At 36.2% G+C, this 23392-nt stretch overlaps 1 protein-coding gene and 1 long non-coding RNA gene across 2 annotated transcripts in view; one reads left to right on the top strand and one right to left on the bottom strand.

Moving 5' to 3' along the window:
* The window catches only part of GCM1 (glial cells missing transcription factor 1), an 83436-nt gene extending 65224 nt beyond the window's left edge, over positions 1–18212 (top strand). Inside the window, exons 3-5 of the mRNA XM_053710382.1 lie at positions 2424–2536; positions 5330–5458; positions 17223–18212. Of these exons, the coding sequence (XP_053566357.1) occupies positions 2424–2536; positions 5330–5458; positions 17223–17831 (851 nt within the window). The 3' untranslated portion in view covers positions 17832–18212. The remainder of the gene's footprint in view (positions 1–2423; positions 2537–5329; positions 5459–17222) is intronic.
* On the bottom strand, positions 11202–17296 carry LOC128656465 (uncharacterized). Its single transcript, XR_008402009.1, has 2 exons — positions 13726–17296; positions 11202–11428 (listed from the first exon to the last, which is right to left on the bottom strand). It is a non-coding gene; the product is annotated as an uncharacterized LOC128656465 (long non-coding RNA).
* Positions 18213–23392: the final 5180 nt, after the last annotated feature.

The raw sequence follows: 23392 nt of genomic DNA, 5'->3' as shown, positions 1-23392 counted from the left end.
TAGTGTGCTGGGTCATGGAAGTTCAAGCCTTGACAAAAATTGCAGTGGATTTTTAAAGATGGAAGCCACTAGAAGGAAGTGTTTATGCACACTGTTGCATCTAGCAGAGGCCATCTTGAAAAAGTAGTCACCATATGTGTAAAGGAAGGATGCTTTGGGTCCTTCCAATCACCATCTGTGAATCCAACTCTCACACCCCCTCCATATAATGCCTTTTACTAATGATGAAAAATAATTGCAGTAAAAATTATTTTTATTTGTTTTTAAAACTCTAAGACTTGGCTGATATCTAATAGAAACACAACAGACACGTCTTGCAATTACAGGGTGTTTACTGTCCCTTCAAACTTTTCAGTTTACCAAATTTTGTGTATTTCAGTAATCTCATGAAGCTATAACTTTCATAGATTTTATGAGCTTCATTTAGAACTTACACATTGGCTTTAACTAATGTTTGTTATAAAAAATATACTGTGATGTCATTTGTATTCACACTAGCACAGAACTAAACAATCTCCTTCCAAATTCCTTAATTAAGATCACCTATTCTGGAAAGCTGATCAAGTTGATAATATATACTTTTTGTAAAGAAGTGCTTAATATTAAAACCAGTAGTTACATTCAGACACAAAAACCCTGATATTCAAAGGGTTCTCCAGCTTTGAGAGAAATTGTAGTTCAGACTTCACAGGAGCTGAACTCAGTAAATGCTCAAAAGAAAAAGGGCAGAACTCTCCAGCACTGCAAGATCTTTCTCAATTAAGCATGCAAAGGAGAGACAAACCCAAAGCAACATAGCACTGCATGATTTGAAAGTTTTGTTACACTTACACTTTGTGCTTTGTATTTTATATTACTTTACATTTCAGATAGGATCTTTTCAGTATTCTTGCATTTAACCCTTTGAGTGCTAATGACGGCTCTAAGCCGTCACAGAGTTTCCCACTCTGGTGCTAATGACGGCTCAGAGCCATCACTAGCACTCTCCCACCTTGAGGGAGATCTGGGGGCTCCCACCCGCTCCTACCCCAGCGTAGTAGATCGTGCGTGTAGAGTGACAGGCATCGCCGGGGCTTCCCGTTTTGCGTAGTGACGTCACGCGCAATAACGTGATGACGTCACAGTGCAACTTTATTTATACTTAACAATGTTAAGCATAGGAGCAGGGGGCATGCTGCTTAGAAGCCTGTATCTCGGGCATCTAAGCAGCTACAGACCCCCAAGACCCACCATTGGAAAGGTAATTGCTAACCTTTCCAACAATGTAAGTCTTGGGGGTCTGAAAAAATTTAAAAAAAAGTTTAAAAAAAATTGTAATTTTTTTTTTTTTTTAAATATCTTAGCACCCAGGTGGGAAAGTGCTTAGCACTCAAAGGGTTAAGCTTTGCAATTTCACATTTATATTTTAATACATTTAGATTTAGATCTAGCAGTGATTTTGCACATTCTGATTATGTTTTGAAAGTTTATGCGTTACTTTAACAAATTAGGATCTTACTTTGTATATTTCTGTGAATCTTTTACAAATTACATTGCACTTTGTATTTTCAGAAAGTGGGAGGGGCAGGGCAGTTTCCTGGGCTGGACAGGGGAGTTCCCAGGGTATATCTGAAGATCTTCTGCAATTCTTGTGAAAATATGTAAGCAATTTAAATAAGCTGGTCTTACTGATTTTTCCTGCCAGCTGTATGCAGGTGAAGAAAACATTTTAGTTTAATGTGTAATTGATGCAAACTGAGCCTTTATATTAGCCCCATGTGTTCTCCAGTTACCTTCTCTCTTCCATTTGAAGGCATCTCTCATCTCTCTGGGACTTCCAGGTTCCTCTGTTTTTCTTAGAAAATACAGTGAGTTCGGTCCCTGTAAAGTCTGCACTGTAATCTCTCTACAAACTAGAGAATGTTTGATTATTTGTCCCATTGAAAGTAATGAAGCTCTCTAGGAAACTGAAGCGGACAGTTTTTCAGTTTTAATTTAAATAGAAGAAATGCAATGTCATTTGTAAAAGATAAACATAAATACACAAAGTATGAGACTAATTTGTTAATATTACACAAAAACCGTAAAGGCATATTCAAAATTTGTAAAAACACAATCCTAAATACACTGCTGTATACAAAATCAAATACAAAATAGAAAGTACAAAGTTTAAATGTTAGAAAAGTTAACCTGAAGTGAAAAGTGATATAAAATAAATAGCACAAAGTGTAAATGCAGCAGTGCTGGGCTTATCTCATCTTCACATAGAGAAATGCAGGAAAAGCTCCTTTGAGAAGTATTGAAAAATCTTCCTTTTGAAAATTTCACTAGGGATCTGAGTGCTGGAGGATGATTTTAGATCATTTCACCTGAGTGGAGAGGTTTTGAACATCAGGCCCATAGACAGATATGTCAACAAACTTACTTTTTCTGTACCATTACAGGCAAACGATGTCCAAATTGTGGTGGAAATTTGAAACTAATTTCTTGTCGGGGTCATGGAGGATTTCCAGTTACTAACTTTTGGAGACATGAAGGACCATTCATATATTTTCAGGTTGGTTGTATAATTCTCCACCTACATATTTTCCTTGATATTTAGTCAACAATTAGAATGTTTCTTTAGAACAAATGGAATGTCTTTGAAAACCAGCTACATTTTGATATATCAAATATTAAATACACATTTCAAGTAGCAAAATTACCTTTTGAACATTGATTGTCAAATATACCGAAGCCTATGAGAATTAACATTTAAATGTTAATTTATTCTGAATATGTTTAGTTAATCAAACGTAACATTCATTATAGCAAAATGTAGCTTTTCCTTTGAACATTTTTTTTTTTTTTAAAATATGAAATAAATCATCCAACATTCGTTTAGAATTAATTAATGTCGTCAACATTTTTTTTTTTTTTAAGAAAGTGTGAATGAAGGTTTACTTACGTTTATGACTGTAATTGTGTGTGCACGCGTTATTAAAGATATACGATAGTGAAAGTATGTCATGATTTGTTATCGCATGTATTTTTGCACTGTTCGTAAAACCACTACAGTAGTATCAGAACATACCACAGATAAAACCCCTGGCACTGCAAACCGCAGCTAAATTTGGTAGTGAATGTGTAATATTCAAATTGATGAGAAAATTCTAATTGATGAACAAAATTCTAAATTGGCACTAAAAGATTTGATAATAGTAAATATATATTTATAAAAAAATTCTCAATGATGAATAATTCTTATTAGATAAACAGCCAAAAAAAAAAAGATCAGATCTCCTTTTGCATCAATTTGCAGCAATTACTTTTTATTATATGTCCTTTTTAAAACTATATGCATAGGGAGACTTTGTTTATAACGGATATTACACTTGTAAACGCCTGATCAGCGTATTTTTTAGGTTGCATTATTGTGTTTTTTAATGTTTAATATTGTATGTATGAATTGGATGTAATAAATTAATTTATATTTTATTTTCATTCTCTCTGTGAGCTATCAAATCTGCCATTGATTACAGGCTAAGTTTATTCGATTAGGTTATCACTAAGTCTTTTTTTTTTTTGGCTGTTTTATCTAATAAGAATTATTCATCATTGAGAATTTTTTATAAATATATATTTACTATTATCAAATCTTTTAGTGCCAATTTTTTTCATCAATTAGAATTTTCTCATCAATTTGATTATTACACATTCACTACCAAATTTAGCTGCGGTTTGCAGCGCCAGGGGTTTTATCTGTGGTATCTTCTGATACTACTGTAATGGTTTTACGTTAGTGGTTTGGAGCCTGAGGGAGCTCCATTTACCCACTGTTTTTTTGGTATATAGTCCCAGCACAGTGTGAACACAATTTCCTTGGTTTATTTTTGCACTGTTCACCATGGAACTCTGTGTGTTAAACACATAGGCAAAGTCCCATCCAGGAGCAGCAAGCACTGCTGTTCCCAAGCTAAATACAGCTGTTGATTGGAGGGGTTGTGTGGCTGCCACAGGTGAAATGCTTACCAGTTGTTTTCTGCTTGAGGCCAACAAATGTATGCAGCTCCCAGGTGGTACATTGTATATGTGTTTAACCCATTTGTGAGGGTTAAACACAGACATCCGTGGTGAGTAGTGCAAAACTTTCAAACTCTAATTAATTAGCACATGTAGTTTTTGCCTTACGATGTCCCTTAAATTATGGAAATTGAATTTTCATTATGTAATCATGCTGTGGCTAATACATAACAAAACTAAATTTTTGTTTATTTTGTAAATATATAATTGTTTGTTGATTGTGTTCTTAACTTTAGCCAGCAGACTTCTGTGACCACAAATTTGGTTGAATATTGGGACATGATATATTTTTCTTTTAAGTCTTCTTTAAAGGGACATTAAACCCTAAATAAACGCTAAATATAGCCATGTAAGCAACAACTAATATGCAGTTTTATTTTTAAAATTATATTCATTATTTAAATAATAAAGAAATACGTGTAATGTTATAGACTTCAAAAAGTAATGGACACACCATGTTTTAACCTAGGTTTAAAGGTTATCTTAAAGGGACAGTCTACTCCAGAATGTTTATTGTTTAAAAAGATAGATAATCCCTTTATTACCCATTCCCCAGTTTTGCACAACCAACATGGTTATATTAATATACTTTTTACCTCTGTGATTACCTTGTATCTTAGCCTCTTCTGCCAGCCCTCTTATCACATGACTATTTATTTTAGCCAATTGGTGCAGTGTCATGCACAACTCCACGGGAGAGAACACAATGTTATCTGTATGGCTCACATGAATAAGTCCCCTCTTGCGAAAAGCAAATAAAACAGCATGTGATAAGAGGCTGACTGTAGTGGCTAAGAAACAGGCAGAAAATCAGAGGTTTAAATGTTATAAAGTATATTAATATAACAATGTTGGTTGTGCAAAGCTGGGAAATGTGTAGTAAAGGCGTTATCTATCTTTTTAAACAATAACAATATGGTGTAGACTGTCCCTTTAACTCCACTGCTTAGCACATTTAAGAACTATAAAAAAAATATCTACCAGCATTTAATGTCCCTTAAATATCAACTTGCCCTTAAACATTCAACTTAAAAAATACAGGAGAAAGGAAAGTCATTAAATGTGTATTAGACTGGTAACAAATATAGAAACCCATCAAACATTTTGCTTCTTTTTTCTGTTGAAATTAGTTTGTTAAAACTTCCGTAAAAATGAATAGTGTTAAGTCAAAAGATGCATGTTTTTCATAACATATATCACAGATTTTTTTATATGAAATACATTCAAATGTATAACTTTATGAATCATATTCTATTATTTAAATGTGTTTTTCTTGTTTTTATGAAAGACCAAGGGAGTTCATGATCATCCAAAACCAGAAACAAAATTAGAATCAGACACACGAAAAACCGGCCATAAAAAGCGTACGGCTGTTGTTTCCACAAGCCTGGGACTTAAGAAGAGCAGAAGTGATGAGGTAAAATCTTTTTTTCTTCTTCTTTTTTTCTTCTTTTTTCTAAGCCATTCTAATTCATTAGAAGACGAGCCATTTACAATAATAAAAACTCAGTGGTTATTTTTATAATTTATCAGGAAAATGAATTAAACATATGAAGTATAATAAACAGGTGTTTCATGATTTTATCAAAAGTTTGTTTTATGGACCTTCACAAAAGCAAAATATGTGTATTCAATGTGAACAATAACCGGACTGCTAATCTATTTAATCCTAATCATGACTACACATGTGTTTTTAATTTGATTTTGTTTTGTTTTTTACCTTAAAGGGATATGAAACCCACATTTTTTCTTTCATGATTCAGATAGAACTTTGTAATTGACTCCTATTATCAATTTTTCTTTGTTCTCTTTGCATCTTTATTTCAAAAGCAGGAATGTAAGCTTAGGAGCTGGACCATTTATACACAGTCATATACAATAATACAGTGCATCCTTCTAGGCACACAGGACAGCAGATCCACACAAGGGCATAACAAGAACCCATTAAGTCTCAGGGCAAAGGCAGTGGTAGCCCCCCAATTTCAACAGTGCCCCTTCCAAAGCATGAAAAACTCCTAATATTATAACTCAAAGGCAAATCCATACACGTTTCCTACACTGTGAGCCCTGCGTTTTTTATGGGGCACACAAGGCCCTCTTGCAATGTCACCACTGCTCATTAAAGTGCATGATGGGCCCTCACAGTTGAGATCTCTGATACCCCTGTAGTCACACTCCTGGATCCATATCAGGGTACCTGCACCTCCCTTTGGGAGACTAATATCTGAGGGTCATAATTTGCATACATTACAAAAGAGAGAAATGCTCAACCAGGGAGTGATCAAATAGAGCAGGCTCTTTTACACAAATGTGCCTTTCACAGAGAAGAAGAAACAATATTATTTCAATAAATACATTTGCATGTTAATCTCAGACTGCTTGCTTTTAAAGGGACATTGTAGTGCAAAAAGTGCATTCTCTAATTTGTTAAAGCATTATTGCACTACTCAGTATATAAGTCGGTTAGGCTTAGCCATAGAGCACGATTGATAACGATATGAATGGCAATCTGTGAGATGGGTTGTAGTTCAGTACAATGCAAAGCCCTGTTCTTCATTTAGAGCAGTAACTAAATATAGAATCTGTAATGAGCATATGATCCTGTGACATTTTGATATGATACATCGCTAAGCAGCATTGTTACTATTTAATATTACTTAGATGTTCATATGTGAATGTGAGCAACTAGAGCTTGGCAGACTACCGGCAGAAGGGGTCACACTTCAGCCTGTAGGTAAGTTTGTTGGTCAGAGTTATTGAATAATTGCACTTTTTGTGACTTTTGCTATCTATAGCACTAAAAACCATTGTCCCTGAGCCCTTTCTGTGGTTAAACTCTGTAATGGAGACACAGTTAAAGGGACAGTCTAGTCACAATTAAACTTTCATGATTCAGGTAGGGAATGCATTTTTAAACTTCTTTCCAATTTACTTTTATCATCAAATTTGCTTTGTTCTCTTGGTATTCTTTGTTAAAAGCTAAACCAAGCTAGGCTCATGCTAGTTTCTAAGCCTTTGAAGGCCGCCTTTTATCTCAGTGCATTTTGACAGTTTTTTTACAGCTAGAGGGCTTTAGTTCATGTGTGCCATATAGATAACATTGTGCTCTTTGTGGGTAATAGAGGGATTGCCTATCTTTTTAATCAATCAAAATTCTGGAGTAGACTGTCTATTTAAAGTTACTGGGATGTGTAATCTGGATATATAATACAGTTTGCTAATAATAAATAATAATAAATTTGCTGTCCCCTCAAAATACCTCAACACGCAGCCATTAATGTCTAAACCATTGGCAACAAAAGTGAGTACACCCCTAAGTGGAAATGTCCAAATTGGGCAGTGCTTTCCAAACTGTGTCGTGACACATTAGTGTTCCGGCAGCAGTGTGTAGGTGTGTCCCTGCTTCAGCACAAATTGAAAAAATTTTGGGGGGGTTTCCGCCTTTCCGCCTGCTACGCATATCACATGGTTGACACGTGATTGATACCTAGTGGGTCACAGATGATCTTAACCTATTGGCGCAGCTCAGCGAAAACTGAAACTATTCCCATTAGTGGCTTTGGTGGCACATTGGCTCCTGACTGCACATGTAGTCTCCTCAATCGGCTTGTGACTGCATGTGTAGTCAGTGAGTGGGACAGCAGTGTGTTTGCAGCGCAGGCAGTAGTCAGTCGGACTCGCAGAGCTCTGAGGGCGGCAGCTTAAATGCTGAGCTAAAGTCAGAAGTCAAAGTGTTTTGTTTTTTGCAGCTAGCTCCCAGCATTGCATTGCTGCTCTTGCTCCTGATATATGGATAGGAAGTGGAAGCTTTAAAATGCTTGATGATGAAATGCAAGTGTCTTTATCTAATATTCCACTAAATATTCAGAAACTGTGTTCATCCCATTAACCCCATAAATCCCATTAAAAAAAATAAGTAGCTATTGGTGTTATTAAACTTTTTTTTTAAATTCTTGCACATACTATTACTTGTAAATACATTTAGTTATTATATAATTTATGTATGTGTCCATATCTTTTAAAACAAGTTAGTCTAACCTCCTGTTTGCTAGTACAACTGAATTACTGTGTCACAAAATGATGTAGGTCTAAAAATAGTGTCATCAACATGAAAAGTTTGGAAAGCTCTGCGATAGAGAATAACATTTTAAGCAACTTTCTAATTTACTCCTATTATCAAATTTTCTTCATTCTCTTGGTATCTTTATTTTAAATGCAAGAATCTAAGTTCAGATGCTGGCCCATTTTTGGTGAACAACTTAGGTTGTTCTTGCTGATTGGTGGATAAATTCATCCACCAATAAAAAAAGTGCTGTCCAGAGCCCTGAACCAAAAAAACCCTTAGATACCTTCTTTTTCAAATAAAGATAGCAAGAAAACAAAGAAAAATTGATAATAGGAGTAAATTAGAAATTTGCTTAAAATTGCATGCTCTATCTGAATCACGAAAGGAAATAAAATGTGGGTTCAGTGTCCCTTTAACCCTCTTGGGCATGGAGTTCACCAGAGCTTCACAGGTTGCCACTGGAGTCCTCTTCCACGCCTCCATGACGACATCACAGAGCTGGTGGATGTTAGAGACCTTGCGCTCCCCCACCTTCCGTTTGAGGATACCCCACAAATGCTCAATAGGTTTTAGGTCTGGAGACATGCTTGGCCAGTCCATCACCTTTACCCTCAGCTTCTTTAGCAAGGCAGTGGTCGTCTTGGAGGTGTGTTTGGGGTCATTATCATGTTGGAATACTGCCCTGCGGCCCAGTCTCCGAAGGGAGGGGATCATGCTCTGCTTCTGTATGTCAGAGTACATGTTGGCATTCATGGTTCCATCAATAAACTGTAGCTCCCCAGTGCCGGCAGCACTCATGCAGGCCCAGACCATGACACTCCCACCACCATGTTTGACTGTAGGCAAGACACATTGTCTTTGTACTCCTCACCTGGTTGCCGCCACACACGCTTGGCACCATCTGAACCAAATAAGTTTATCTTAGTCTCATCGGACCACAGGACATGGTTCCAGTAATCCATGTCCTTAGTCTGCTTTTCTTCAGCAAACTGTTTGCGGGCTTTCTTGTGCATCATCTTTAGAAGAGGCTTCCTTCTGGGATGACAGCCATGCAGACCAATTTGATGCAGTGTGTGGTGTATGGTCTGAACCCCCACCCATTCAAACTCTGCAGCAATGCTGGCAGCACTCATACGTCTATTTCCCAAAGACAACCCCTGGATATGACACTGAACACGTGCACTCAACTTCTTTGGTCGACCATGGTGAGGCCTGTTCTGAGTGGAACCTGTTCTGTGAAACTGCTGTATGGTCTTGCCCACCGTGCTGCAGCTCAGTTTCAGGGTCTTGGCAATCTTCTTATAGCCTAGGCCATCTTTATGTAGAATAACAATTCTTTTTTCAGATACTCAGAGAGTTCTTTGCCATGAGGTGCCATGTTGAACTTCCAGTTACCAGTATGAGAGAGTGTGAGAGCGATAACACCAAATTTAACACACCTGCGACCTTGTAACACTAACGAGTCACATGACACCAGGGAAGGAAAATGTTTAATTGGGCCCAATTTGGACATTTCCACTTAGGGGTGTACTCACTTTTGTTGCCAACGGTTTAGACATTAATGGCTGTGTGTTGAGTTATTTTGAGGGGACAGCAAATTTACACTGCTATACAGGCTGTACACTCACTACTTTACATTGTAGCAAAGTGTCATTTCTTCAGTATTGTCACATGAAAAGATATAATAAAATATTTATAAAAATTTGCGGGATGTACTCACTTTTGTGAGATACTGTACATTTCCTTAAATTAATTTTATAACAGGTAACAAAATATAATAAAATATAAAGAATCACACTATAATATGAAAGGGATACGTATACAATAAAGTGAGAGAAAAAAAAGTAAAGACAGGAAAAGTTCAAATGAAGAGAAAGTGCCTTTTAGATTCATGACGTTGTATAATAGCTAGGGAAATATAATGAAAGGTAATCACAATATAATTTAACAAAATGAACCAAAAGAATATGGCAAAAGATTAAACCATTATGAGACTCCATTCCAATAAGAATTTATTTGTATTAACAATATGTTTTTTTAAGTCGGTGTATCTGTCACTGAGAGCTTCCAATCAAGGATAGAGGAGCATGTTGTTTGTTTCCAGTCGAGTGAGATAAGACACTTAGCTCAATTTACCATAGTATTAAAATATGTTAGTTTATATTTACAGGTTGTCAAAGGTGGACAATTTAAAAGGAAAATTAGTGGGGAAGAGTCTATAGAAAAACTCAGAGAGTTCAATGACATTAATCCCCCAATCCAATAAAGCACATCCCCACCACATAAGGCTAAGAGAATCCTCTCTCCCACTCTCCAGACATAGAGGGATACATGGAGTGAAGGCAGGTTCGTGTGAGATACCATCACATTAATAATTAAAGGTTTGTTTCTAAAACAGAGACCTAGATAGAAGAGTTTTTTTAGTAGAAAGAAAAATCTTACTCCATTGTTCTTTAGAGATTGTTATATTTGTATAAGAGAATGAAAGTTTGAGGTTGTTTTGAACATAATTTTTTTTGTAGTCTGTGGTCTGATCAAATTCTTCTTGTTAGGATGAGTAGATATAAAACTGTGTAACTGGAAATAGGATAACCATGAGGAGAAGGGCTTGGGAATGCCTCCCTAAGTTCAGCAAAGGTTTTAAAGGATTCTCCATTGAGCATTTGCTACTAAGGAACATGAGTAATTTCCCCCATCTATGCATAACAAGTTTTGGAAACAGGAGTTAATGGGAAGAGTTTGTGAAAAAGGAGGCGGTTACTGATTGTATTTATATGTTGAGTCTAAAATATTATTGATTACATTTCAAAGCTAAATGACTGAACAAACTTTTGCTACCACTCTTTACCTTAAAGGGGCATGCAACTCATAGCCTATATCAGCAATAAAGAACTGTATTGCGAAATGTAACTGTCATTTTGTTAGCAAAATTTTCAAGGATTTGCAAATGAACAACAATTTAGGATATACCCCTTGAACACTTGTTCCTGGTCTCCTTTGCATGTCCAATTACAGACAGGTATGAAAAAAACGTGTGTTAACCAATCACCGTGTAGAATGTTGCAGGCGTAAATAAATTAAACCACACTTAAAGTTACATAAAATCCATTTTTTTTCTTTAATGATTCAGAGAGAGCATGTGATTTTAAACAATGTTCCAATTTACTTCTATAAGCTCATTTGTTTTATTCTCATGGTATCCTTGGCTGAAAAGGATACCTAGGTAAGCTCAGGAGGTGTTGATTGGTGGTTACACCTATATGCCTCGTGTTATTGGCCCATTCAATACTTCAGCTAGCTCACAGTAGTGCATTGCTGCTTCTTCAAGAAAGGATAAAAAGAGTAAGCATATTGTAAAGGTTATACAGGTAGATAAGTAAAAAGTAGCAGTGTACGACAAAAAATGAGGCTTAAAAGCAACAAAGGAACTGTTAAATGAGAAACATAAACCTTTAAGAAGAAGAGGCACTAAGAGGATTTTATCGAAGAGCAGATCTTATTCACAGACTGAATGTTATGGGTAAATTATTCCCTACAATGTAGCCGGTTTTTAAAGGGATATCCTGATGGAATAATAACATGCTATAATTAGAACTTTATTATCACACAAATGTTAAATGGTAATTACAATGTCAATCAAAGTTCTTTAGAAACATTTTTCAAATTATCTATCTACAAAAATCCCCTAGACACAAAAATTGATTTACTGCTGAAAACAATTTGATATACTTTTCAAAAGGATTGTAATTGACCCTAGTTACCAATAGCAGTGTGTGTCCCTTTTAGGAAGATCATGGAATTTCATATGGTTCCCAAGTATGTCTTTAACCACTTTTTGGGGTTGAATGCAAAGTTACTAGTGAGAATCCATATTAAGATAATGTAACAAATTGATACCCTTATATTAGACTGTTCCTGTAAGAACTGTCTAGCAGGTCAATGAGGAAGCAAGAAGATTTGCACATTACATAACCTTGTAAATACAGGGTCATAGCTTAGGATTTATGTGTCATTAGTATAGAAGTGTCATTTGCTAAATGGATATGATATACTAATCAAGTATTCAACTTGCAACATTCCAGAGGTCGACTGACTGAATGATTTCATATTGCCCAAGGGTAAAATACATTTTACCTACATTTCTTTGAGACATGTAAAAAGCTATTGCACATTTAGAGCAAGCTGCATAATGTGAACAGGTTAAACAACATAATTATAGCTTGAGGCCTATCTTTACAGTGTGATATTACATGAGCTCCCCTCCTAGGTGTCAGCAAAAGCAATAGTGATTTACATTCCTTTTTACAGAATGATAGAATTACATTTTGTTAGTACTGACTAAATGTTACAAAAATAAAAAAGCAATTGTCTGGCAGTACAACTTATAAATATAAGAAGTTTCATAACTTGAAGAAATGTCCATTAAAATCTGTTTAATCATTTGTAGATCACTTGTCAGAAATGTAGATTAATGCAGAATGTATTTAGCACTATGAAGTTTTTGTTTGAATCAAGCCTTTGTTTTAAACTATGGAAAATATTACACAATCGTCTCCAACAGCATTTAGAGATTATCATGCAGTGGTTGATTACATAGCAGATAGCAGGTAAATAAAAAAAAATAAAAAGTTATTTAGATACTAAAATATGTTTTAGCTAGAAATTACGGACTATGTACTCGTAAAGGCACATTAAAAATAATGAGTACGAGCTAACTATGGTAACCTCGATTCCTCGAAGATCGATCAAACATTAGTTTGGTAAAGCAGTTAGGTTAGGATTTAAAACACATATAAACAATCTCTTATAAATGAATTTCACATTATATACATAAACACATACACACATAGGCAGGCACAGCAAGCCTTGCGCTGACAATGTGAGCACCGTAACTCCTGTAACTGCCTGAAAATATAAACTAACACAACGCATGCACAATATCTATCTACCTGTCAACCGCAATCCCCCACCGCAATAACTAAAAAAGTATATTAACCCGTAATCCGCCATTAACCCACATCGCAATAAACCTAATAAATTAATTAACCCCTAATCCCCCATTAACCCACATCGCAAAAAAACTAATAAATGTATTAACCCATAATCCGCCATTAACCCACATCACAAAAAAACGAATAAATGTATTAACCCACATCGCAATACCTGTAAACCTAATAAAACTATTAACCCCTAATCCGCCAAACCCACACAAAGCAATAATCCTAATAAATCTATTAACCCCTAATCCACCAAACCCCCACAACTAATTAAATTACTAAACCCCCTAACCTAACACCCCCTAAATTAACCCCAGTTACCTAAATTAAAAAATACTAAGTTACAATTAAAATACAAAAGCTAACATTACTTAAAAATAAAAAAAACTAAGATTAAACTAATCTAAGATTACAAAAATTAAAAAAGTCTAACATTACATAAAATAATAAACCAAATTATAAAAAATAAACCTAATCCCTATGAAAATAACCCCCCCAAAATAAAAACACCCCCTAATCTAATGCTAAACTACCAATAACCCTTAAAAGGGCCTTTTGTAGGGCATTGCCCTAAATTAAACAGCTCTTTTACCTTAAAAAAAAAAAAGTCCTGCTCCGTACCTCATCTTCGCTCCCCGCCGGCTTGGTCCCGGAAGAAGAAGGAAGTGGTCCCCGCTTGGAAGAAGATGTCGGCCACTTGGAAGAAGACTTCACCGCCTGGAACAGGACCTTCTCCACCGGACTTCAGGAATGATGAGTACCTATTTGGGGGTTAGATATAGGATTTTTTAAAAGATTTTTTTTTTTAGATTAGGGATTTATTGGGCACTCTTAAAAGAGCTGAATGCCCTTTTAAGGGAAGTAAAAGAGCTGAATGCCCTTTTAAGGGAAATGCCCATACAAATGCCCCTTTAGGGGCAATGGGTAGTTGAGTTTTTTTAGTGTTAGGTTTATTTATTTTGGTGGGTGGTGGGTTTTACTGTTAACGGGAGACTTTTTTTTAAATGCAAACGTGCTGTTTAACTTAGGGCAATGCCGTACAAAAAGCCCTTTCAAGGGCTATTGGTAGTTTAGCATTAGATTAGGGGGTGTTTTTATTTTGGGGAGTTTTTTTTTTATTTTCATAGGGAATAGGTTTAATTTTAAAATTTTTGATAATTTGGTTTATTATATATATTTATGAAATGTTAGACTTTTCTATTTTTTGTAATCTTAGATTAGTTTAATTTTAGTTTTTTTTATGTTTAAGTAATGTTAGCTTTTTTATTTTAAATGTAATTTAGGCAATTGGGGTTAATTTAGGGGGTGTTAGGTTAGGGAGTTAAGTTATTTAATTAGTAATTTGTGTTGTGGGTGTTTAGAGGATTAGGGATTAATAGGTTAATTAGGGTACTTGCGTTGTGGGGGTTTGGCGGATAAGGGGTTAATAGTTTTATTAGGATTATTGTGATGTGGGTTAATGGCGGAATAGGGGTTAATAGTTTTAATAGGTACTTTGCGATGTGGGTTAATGGTGGATTAGGGGTTAATACATTTATTAGGTAGTTTGCGATGTTGGGGTTGGAGGATTTAGGGGTTAATACTTTTACTAGGTAGATCGCGATGTGGGTAAATGGCGGATTAGGGGTTAATAGTTTAATTAGGCATATTGCGTTGTGGGGGGTTGTTGGTTTAGGGGTTAATACTTTTATTATTAGTTGCAATGTGGGGGATTGCGGATATAGGGGTTTTACGTGTCAGGTTTATCTTTGGTAGGCGGGTTAGACTTTTACGGGAGATTTGATATTTTTTTTTATTTTCTTAGGCCCCGGCAGTTTCTAAAGTGCCGTAAATCACTGGCGAAATTACGGGTGGTGCGGGTTTCAGCAGTTATGCATATGTAATCTTGCCCCTTATGTCTCTGCACCCAAAACCTGTAGACTGTGAGTTCTCCCGAGCAGGGCCCTCTTCCTCCTGTACTAGATTTATTTAGTTTTGTTATGTTTTGTATTTTATCACAAGTCATTGTATACCCCTATCATTGTACCCAGCGCTACAGAATTTGGCGACGCTATACAAATTACCAGCTGATGAAAGATAATTATGTTTATAAGGCTTAAAGGGACTGTAAACATCTTGAGATTTTAATATATAACAATGTTTAGTTATGCATAGTAAAAAAATTGCAATATATTTTAATTGTTTTGCTCCCTTTTCAAGTAATTTAGTACTGAAAATTATGGATATTCTAATTGTCAAACCTGGAAAATGTAGACTTATCAAGGCTAACTCTGCTACATATATCACCCTAATTGCCTTTAACTAATAACAACTGCAAAACAATGGAATTAATCCTAACTTAATTAACATGACTAGTCTTGTGTGCAAACTCAAACCTGAATTGATTCCTCCAGATAAGGTAAGTGTTGGCTGATATGTTATCCTATAGCAAAACAACAGAAATGTCTTGTAAATACAAGGGGGCTATCATTGTGCGGACGGACATGATCCGCTGTAGTAGCATATGCTGTCTGCATTTATCATTGCACAAGCATTTCTCGTAAAAATACTTGTGCAATACCGCTCTGCTTGCAGGGGGTGTCAATCAACCAGATCGTATCCGATCTGGCTGATTGCTGTCCGCTGCCTCAGAGATGGCGGATGAGTTAAGGAGCAGCGGTCTTAAGACCACTGCTTCTAAACTCCTATTTCCAGCGATCCTGAAAGCTTGAGCAGAAACAGCTGCATTCAGCTCCATTTGGGCCTTAATAAGTCGGCCCCAAGGTGTTTACTGCAAATTTAAGTTTACAGGGCTGGGATTAAAGGGATAGTCTAGTCAAAATTAAATTGTCATGAATCAGATAGAGCATGCAATTTTAAGCAACTTTCTATTATCAATTTTTCTTCGTTCTCTTGGTATCTTTATATATATATATATATATATATATAGTATATATGGTATAGTTTATTTTAATTCTAAAGGTAAGTTTTAATTTATTATAAGATATGGATGAGGTAATTTTAATGTAAAGTTAGCAGGTTGTTAGGTTTAGGGGTTAATAGCTTAATTTAGTTTATGGTGATGTGGGGGGCTGGTGGTTTAGGGGTTAATAGGTTTAGTTAATGGTAGTGATGTGCGAGGCCAGGGGTTTAGGGGTTAATAATTTTATTACAGTTGTGGCTGGGTCCGGGAGCGGCAGGATAGGGGTTAATAAATTTATTTATGTTGTGGCAATGTCGGGCGTCAGACTAGGGGTGTTTAGACAATGGGTTTATGTTAGGGTGTTAGGTGTAAACGTAATTTGTTTTCTACCATAGAAATCAATGGGATATCTGGCAGCATCGAACATAAGCTTTCGCTGCTTTCAGACTCCCATTGATTCCTATGGCATCCACAGCCTCCAGGGTGGCGGATTGAAAACCAGGTACGCTGGGCCGGAATAGTGGCGAGCGTACCTGTTAGAAATTTGTTAAATTGCAAAAAGTGTCAGATAGTGCCGAATTTGTATTCGGAACATCTGTAATAACGTAAGCATCGATCTGTGTCGGATTGAGACTGACGGATCATATATTACGTCACAAATTTCAACTTTTGCTGGTCTGTAGGCTTCGATAAATAGGTCGAATCAAGCTCGCCACAATTGCGCAGCAGAATTCCGGCGTATTTGCGGTTGACGGCTTGATAAATAGGCCTCATAAACTTACTCCACCTTTCTAATGCCTTGTTTAGTATATCAGAACAAAACACACAGCTCTTATTAAAGAGTGGTGTGGTCATTCATTTTCAGAGTTTCTAGTCTACAGGGCCTTTATATCAGTTCAGAGAGCCCAATATTATATCCTTTAGGCAGACTCAATGTGAGTAAAGAGCTTAGTAACAATCAGAGTGAAAAAGTGCGGCACCAGGTAAATAAGTGAAAATCTAGGTTTAAGAAACATTTATAGGTGCATTTGTTCCTAGCTATGAACTAGCTTTAAAGATGGCTTCCACTGAGTATGATTATTCACTATTCAAAAAAATAAATCTTTTAAACATGGTTAGAATCGTTATATATTTCCTATCCAAACAAAATAGCAATTCTGTAATAGGGGGAAGAAATATACCAATATTATATTAACAAATGTAATTTCTGTCTCAGTCCTTTGCAGGTGAACTAAATCAGGAGAACCTAGCCTATATAGCTATGAACCAAGAGAGAATACTTCCTTCTTATGATTTTAATGACATAGAGATGGAGCAAGCACCAGAGCAAAACATGCTAAATAATTGTTTGTCCCTTTCAAAAAGCTATAATTCTGATAGAGGCGCCTATTTTATGGAACCTTTCAGTGATGTGGAAAAGACTAATGGATGCAACCAAAGTGACAATGAGAAGTGCCATAGTGGTGATCTGATAACTCCAGCTACAGGCTTTAATTTATTTAATAAAGACGAACATCCATGGAACACAGAACTGTTTGGAAAAATTCCATGTACAGAAAAACATATCTCCAGCTACACACAGCCACTAGACAACATGTGCTGGGACATATCATCTATACATAACTGCCTTGATTTGACTAGCCCGCAAATCCTTAATGCTCAATCTACAACAAAGGACCATCTTAATCTAACTTCCAATGTAGATGATGTACATGCAATCCAAAACAAGAATCCTTCTTCGCCATCTGTCTATCGTCTCTGCCACGAAGAGCCATACCTGTTTAGATACAGTTCAAATCAAGACTTGCCAGCTATGTGGAAATGACAAAGAATGGTCAAATAATAAAAAGAACTGTTTTTTAACTATTTGCAAATTATAATAAGTATCATATTTGTAATATTTGTACCATCTTCAACATTATTTGGGCAATTCCAGATTAAGTATTCCCTATTTAAGTGGAGGTTGTAGGCTTTCTTTAAGCATAAATACCATAGAAATTGTACAGAAGGTACTTGGGAAATGGAGTGCTAATACCTCTAGTGAGGAATAAATATGACAAATTGTTGCAGCACATCAAAAAATATCTTCATAACGAACTGACTTGTACATTCTGAGACTTTGGTTTAAAAAACATCACAGGGGATTCGGGGAAATAAGTACCTTATTTGTATCAGTGATCTATATTAAAACTGTGTTGATTTTTGATCTTATTGTACAAAAATGCCTATATACTTCCTATTATGATCAATGAGGAGAATACTTTATCAGACTTAGAAAGAACACCCCAGTATTTTATAAATGGCATGAAGGGAATAAAATAAGCTGAAAAGAGAGGAGAAGAGCGCAGACTCAAATGTAGAGTAAAGGATATTTCATATATGTGCACGCACAACAAGTGGCAACTCACAACAGGTATAATTTAAAACAGAAAATAACACGATGTGTAACTTATCCCACATAACACGGATTCTGCAATACGGCTCCAGAAGACAGCAGTCCCAAATTCCTGGGTAGATGGAAAACAATCCGCGGTCCGGGTGAATGGCGATATCCCCAAAGTTTATCTGGGCTCTTTGTATTCCTCTTGAGAAAGTCCCACTGTGTCGGGACGAAACGCGTAGAGACCCGCCCCCTTGTACTGATCCAGTGAGGCTGCCGTAGTTCCCGGTCTGCAGTTGGGAACATATCGGCTTGTGTGCCGAGGATCAAGGTAGTAAGGTATTAACTAACTGTTTATATCAATTTGTATATTTATATATTTGCGGGACAGATATAGCCTGCCTTTAACACACGGAATACAAAGAGCCCAGATAAACTTTGGGGATATCGCCATTCACCCGGACCGCGGATTGTTTTCCATCTACCCAGGAATTTGGGACTGCTGTCTTCTGGAGCCGTATTGCAGAATCCGTGTTATGTGGGAGAAGTTACATTTGTAACGCTTACACATCGTGTTATTTTCTGTTTTAAATTATACCTTTTGTGAGTTGCCACTTTTTGTGCGTGCACATATATGAAATATCCTTTACTCTACATTTGAGTCTGCGCTCTTCTCCTCTTTTCAGAATTATCATGTTACAAGGTCTGTGGAACTGCCTTTTAAAGAGGAGCTGTCAAACTTTTATGTTATAGATATTTATATGTATAGATATATCTATTTTGCATATATACTTGTTTATGATCATTGAATTAAATAGATCTGTTTCTGTATTGTGTATATATATATATATATATATATATATATATATATTTATATACCTATATTACATATATATCTGTATATGATCATTGAATCACATAGGATTAATTTCTGCATTGTGTATTTTCAGGCACTGTGGGTTTGTATATATGTCAAATTTAATAATAATTTTTTAAATTATTGAACATTCACATTTAGATTTATGATTAGCGCTACTGGGTGTACTTAGTTACACTACTTTTTGTTTTAATAAAAATAAGCTATATGTCCATTTAGTTCTAAACAAAAAGTGTATTTCCTTGAATTTAATGCAGGTTTGGCTTTAGAATATGTATAGCATGCACCTTCATTAATTTATCTTTACGTACATGCTGACCATCAGATCTATGTGGTACTATGTCAGGATAACGGAAAATCTCCGACATTCAGCTAGTGATCATCTTCTCATCTCAGATGTAGCTCTCTTTATGCAAGTAACGTCTCTAACCTTAACTCAGAGAATATAGTACAATCCCCTGAGTTCTGTCCACAGACAATAGGGCACCCAGAACCTTTGTGAAAATTCTATGGAGCTGTAGCCAGACCAAATGGTAGAGCAACAAACTGAAAATGCTTGCCTAGAAAGGCAAACCTCATAAAAAATCTTCCCCTGGGGCGTATTGTTTTGAAACCTATTCAATAACCTTGGGAAACTATATTCCCAGGGATCTGGATCAGACTGAACCAAGCCTCCTGAAAAAGGCTTAACTTTCATGCTGATTTGGTAGTAAGGATAGATTTCTGAGCCTGCTGTGACCTGTTCCAATTAGCACTAGGCCTCCAGACTAGGCCAGAGGTAATTGCTGCTGAACAAAGGAATCAACCTTTTGTTCTTTATTCTGACAAAAGGAGCGATAACAATAAGATTTCCATCTAGACTTTTTGAGTGAAGGAAGAAAAACCCCTTTACCACCAGTAACAGTAAATATTACAGAATCTAAATTAGAATCAAACTGCTTCTTTCCCTGAAAAGAAAGAGACAATACTCTGGATTTTGACACCATAACAGCAGACCAGGATTTAAATGGATAGGAAACCCCAACATTTTCTTTCATAATTTGGATAAAACATTTAATTTTAAATAACTTTCCAATTTACTTCTATGATCAAATTTGCTTCATTATCTTGTTTTCCTTTGCCGAAGGAACAGCATTGCACTACTGTCACCTAGATGAATACATCTAGTTTGCCAATCACATAAGACAGATGTGTGCAGGTACCAATTAGCAGCTAGCTCCCACAAGTGTAGGATATGTGCATATTCTTTTTCAACAAGGGATACCAAGAGAACAAAGCACATTTGAAAGTAGAAATTAATTTAAAAATGTCTTATAATTAGATGCTCTATCTGAATGATGCAAGTTTAATTTTGACATTCCTTTCCCTTTAATTCATAACGCTCTCCTAGCATGGACTGCCAAATACATGTTTATGATATTATTATTATTATTATCATCAGGTATTTGTAGAGCGCCAACAGGTTCTGCAGTGCTAATCTTCATAATATCAAATGCAGTATCACAAATAAAAGAATTGGTGCCTATGAGCAAAGCCAAAAGATTCTCACTAGCAGAATCCTTAGAACACTGTTCTGAAAGACTAGATAACCAGTAAGCAGCCACATCAGCAATAGACATAGCAAGCCTAAGCAAATACCCTGCTTGTAAAAAGGCCCTTCTATGAAAATACTTTATATCCAAAGGGACTTTAAAAGAAGTACTGTTTTCCAAAGGGAGAGTAGTACATTTAGCCAGTGTGGAAATAGCCCCATCAACTTTGGGAACAGTTTCCCATAATTCAACATTAGCAGCAGGTAAGGGATACAACTTTTTAAACCTTGCAGAGGGATTAAAGGAATTATCTGGTATAGACGATTCCCTAGAAACCAGCAACAGTTTTAAACACTGTATTTAAACAATATAATAATAACCCCTAAAAAAGCTCCAGAGGAATGGTAACGTACCAACTCCTTAAGTAGCTATCAAAAACTTACAAGTATAATGCATGCTAAGCAGAACTGTAAAACAAAACAGAGGCCATATAAAATTCACATCTGAATGCTAGGTAACCGATAGCTGGCTAAGATAATGCATGCAAAAAACTCTGACAGTTATAAGGGAATTAAGCACGCCAAACCCAACGTGCGCGAAGATCTACATGCACTAATCTGACATGCGTAATCTATCTGAAGCACGAAAAAAAGAAAACAGAACTTAATAGATGTGCTCTGTCCCGACGAGCATTAAACTGACACGCATAAACACGAAAACTGATGCGCGAAATTTAAACTAGGCACGCCCATATATATTAATATTAATATATATATATATATATATATATATATATATATATATATATATATAAACTATAAGACACTTGCCCACAAGCAAACAAACAGTAGATATCCACACCAGTACTGAAACATATCAGCAGAGGTTATGGAATAGGAGTATATTGTAGATTTATGGAAGGAGGCAAAAGACAAGCCCCTGCAACCAATTATGGAGGGTCTGTGACAGATTTCCAATGAGGTGAAAAAGGAGCCACAAACCATACCCTAAATCCCTCTGACAAGCACTGTACTCTGAGGGGAACCTGGGCCTCAACATAAACTGAGAACCCCTCTCTCTGAAGAATCAAATGGACATCTTTATTCTTTGATTGTGGACTCTCACCACCTATATGAAAGAAATATACTCTTAATATTTATTTTGTACTCTTTTCCTGTAATTTAACTCTAAAATCCACACTTTCTTGAGATGGGTTTTCTTTGGGAGTAGTTCGTTATTCTCCAGGTTAAAGAATGGTATTTTTAGAACAAATGAAGGAAGGACTTTATGCCCCTTAGTAGAGATTCTTGCTAGGTCCGTGCCAGCCCCAGACTGCCGTCAAGGCTGCCAGCTGTGCCCTTTTGTCTATTGGCTTGCATACAAGAGAATATTCCTGGTTTGTTGAACAAGGATATACACTACTGTAAGAAAAAATCCCAATACCACTTTCCATAGAATCAGTCTGTTATGATTGTTGCAGTGAAGTCCAACAGACAAGTAACAATTAAAAAGCACAATTAAGCAGGATTTTGTACTTAGTGGTAAATCCTTTTATTCAAGTTTTAAGTACTTGTTAAAAAGGAAACCCTCTTCTTGCCCCCTCCCCTCTCTAATCTTTCAGTTTTGCCGTTTAAACAAGCAAATAGAGAAGCACAAGCACCAAATCATGAACAATGAGTTTTGTTATAAACGTTGTTTTCTTTCACATTCATGACTGTACAATAACCAGGACACAATGCTAGAGAATGTGGGTCAATGGCTTACTGAAGCCTACAGATAAGCACAGTTTTATGGGTGCCCAGGCTATGCCTATTGCCCCAGAGCATTAAAAGAGAATGAAAAACAATTTGCAAGCTCACAGTAAAAGATGGTACCACTTTTGATAATAAAGAGAGACTACAATGCTGTAGCTATGCCCTTGCTGAATACTTGAGGGGTTGTGTCCAACCCAAGGTTAGAAGCCACATAGTGGAAATGTTGAATTATGAATCAGGGTATTTGACAAACTTGTTAAAAGCATTGAAATCCCAAACAGGAAATAATTGGCCCTGATTTTAGGCACCACAAAAATGTTTAAATAAAACCTCTATTCTAAGAGGGAGACACTGAAGCACCACTGCAATAAGGAAAAAACTTGAGAGGAGGTTTTGAGACAAGTCTGAACTTAAAACTAAATGAATCCTTAAAGAGGAAAAAATATCATTTGGACTCACTTGCAAGGCACTCAACTTAACCTTATCCCCTATAAACCGGATAACTGGCTCCCACTGTAAAACCTTCTGGAGGTAGACTGGCAACATTAGGGCTCTATGGACTTAGTCTAAAAGGCTCTAAAAAATGTATATGCTTACCTGATAAATGTATTTCTTCAAGATATGGTGAGTCCACGGGTTCATCTTAATTACTGTTGGGAATATCACTCCTGGCCAGCAGGAGGAGGCAAAGAGCACCACAGTAAAACTGTTAAGTATCACTTCCTTACCCACAACCCCCAGTCATTCAACCAAAAGGAAAAAGAGAGAAAGGAGAGTAACACAAGGTGCAGAGGTGTCTGAGGTTTAGTCAAAAACGCTTATAAAAAACAAAAAAGGGTGGGT

Source organism: Bombina bombina, chromosome 4 (genome assembly GCF_027579735.1).
Source record: "Bombina bombina isolate aBomBom1 chromosome 4, aBomBom1.pri, whole genome shotgun sequence".
In the NCBI taxonomy this organism is placed as follows: Eukaryota; Metazoa; Chordata; class Amphibia; order Anura; family Bombinatoridae; genus Bombina; species Bombina bombina.
Note: the sequence above shows the minus strand (reverse complement) of the source record. Positions and strands in the feature narration are given on the sequence as shown.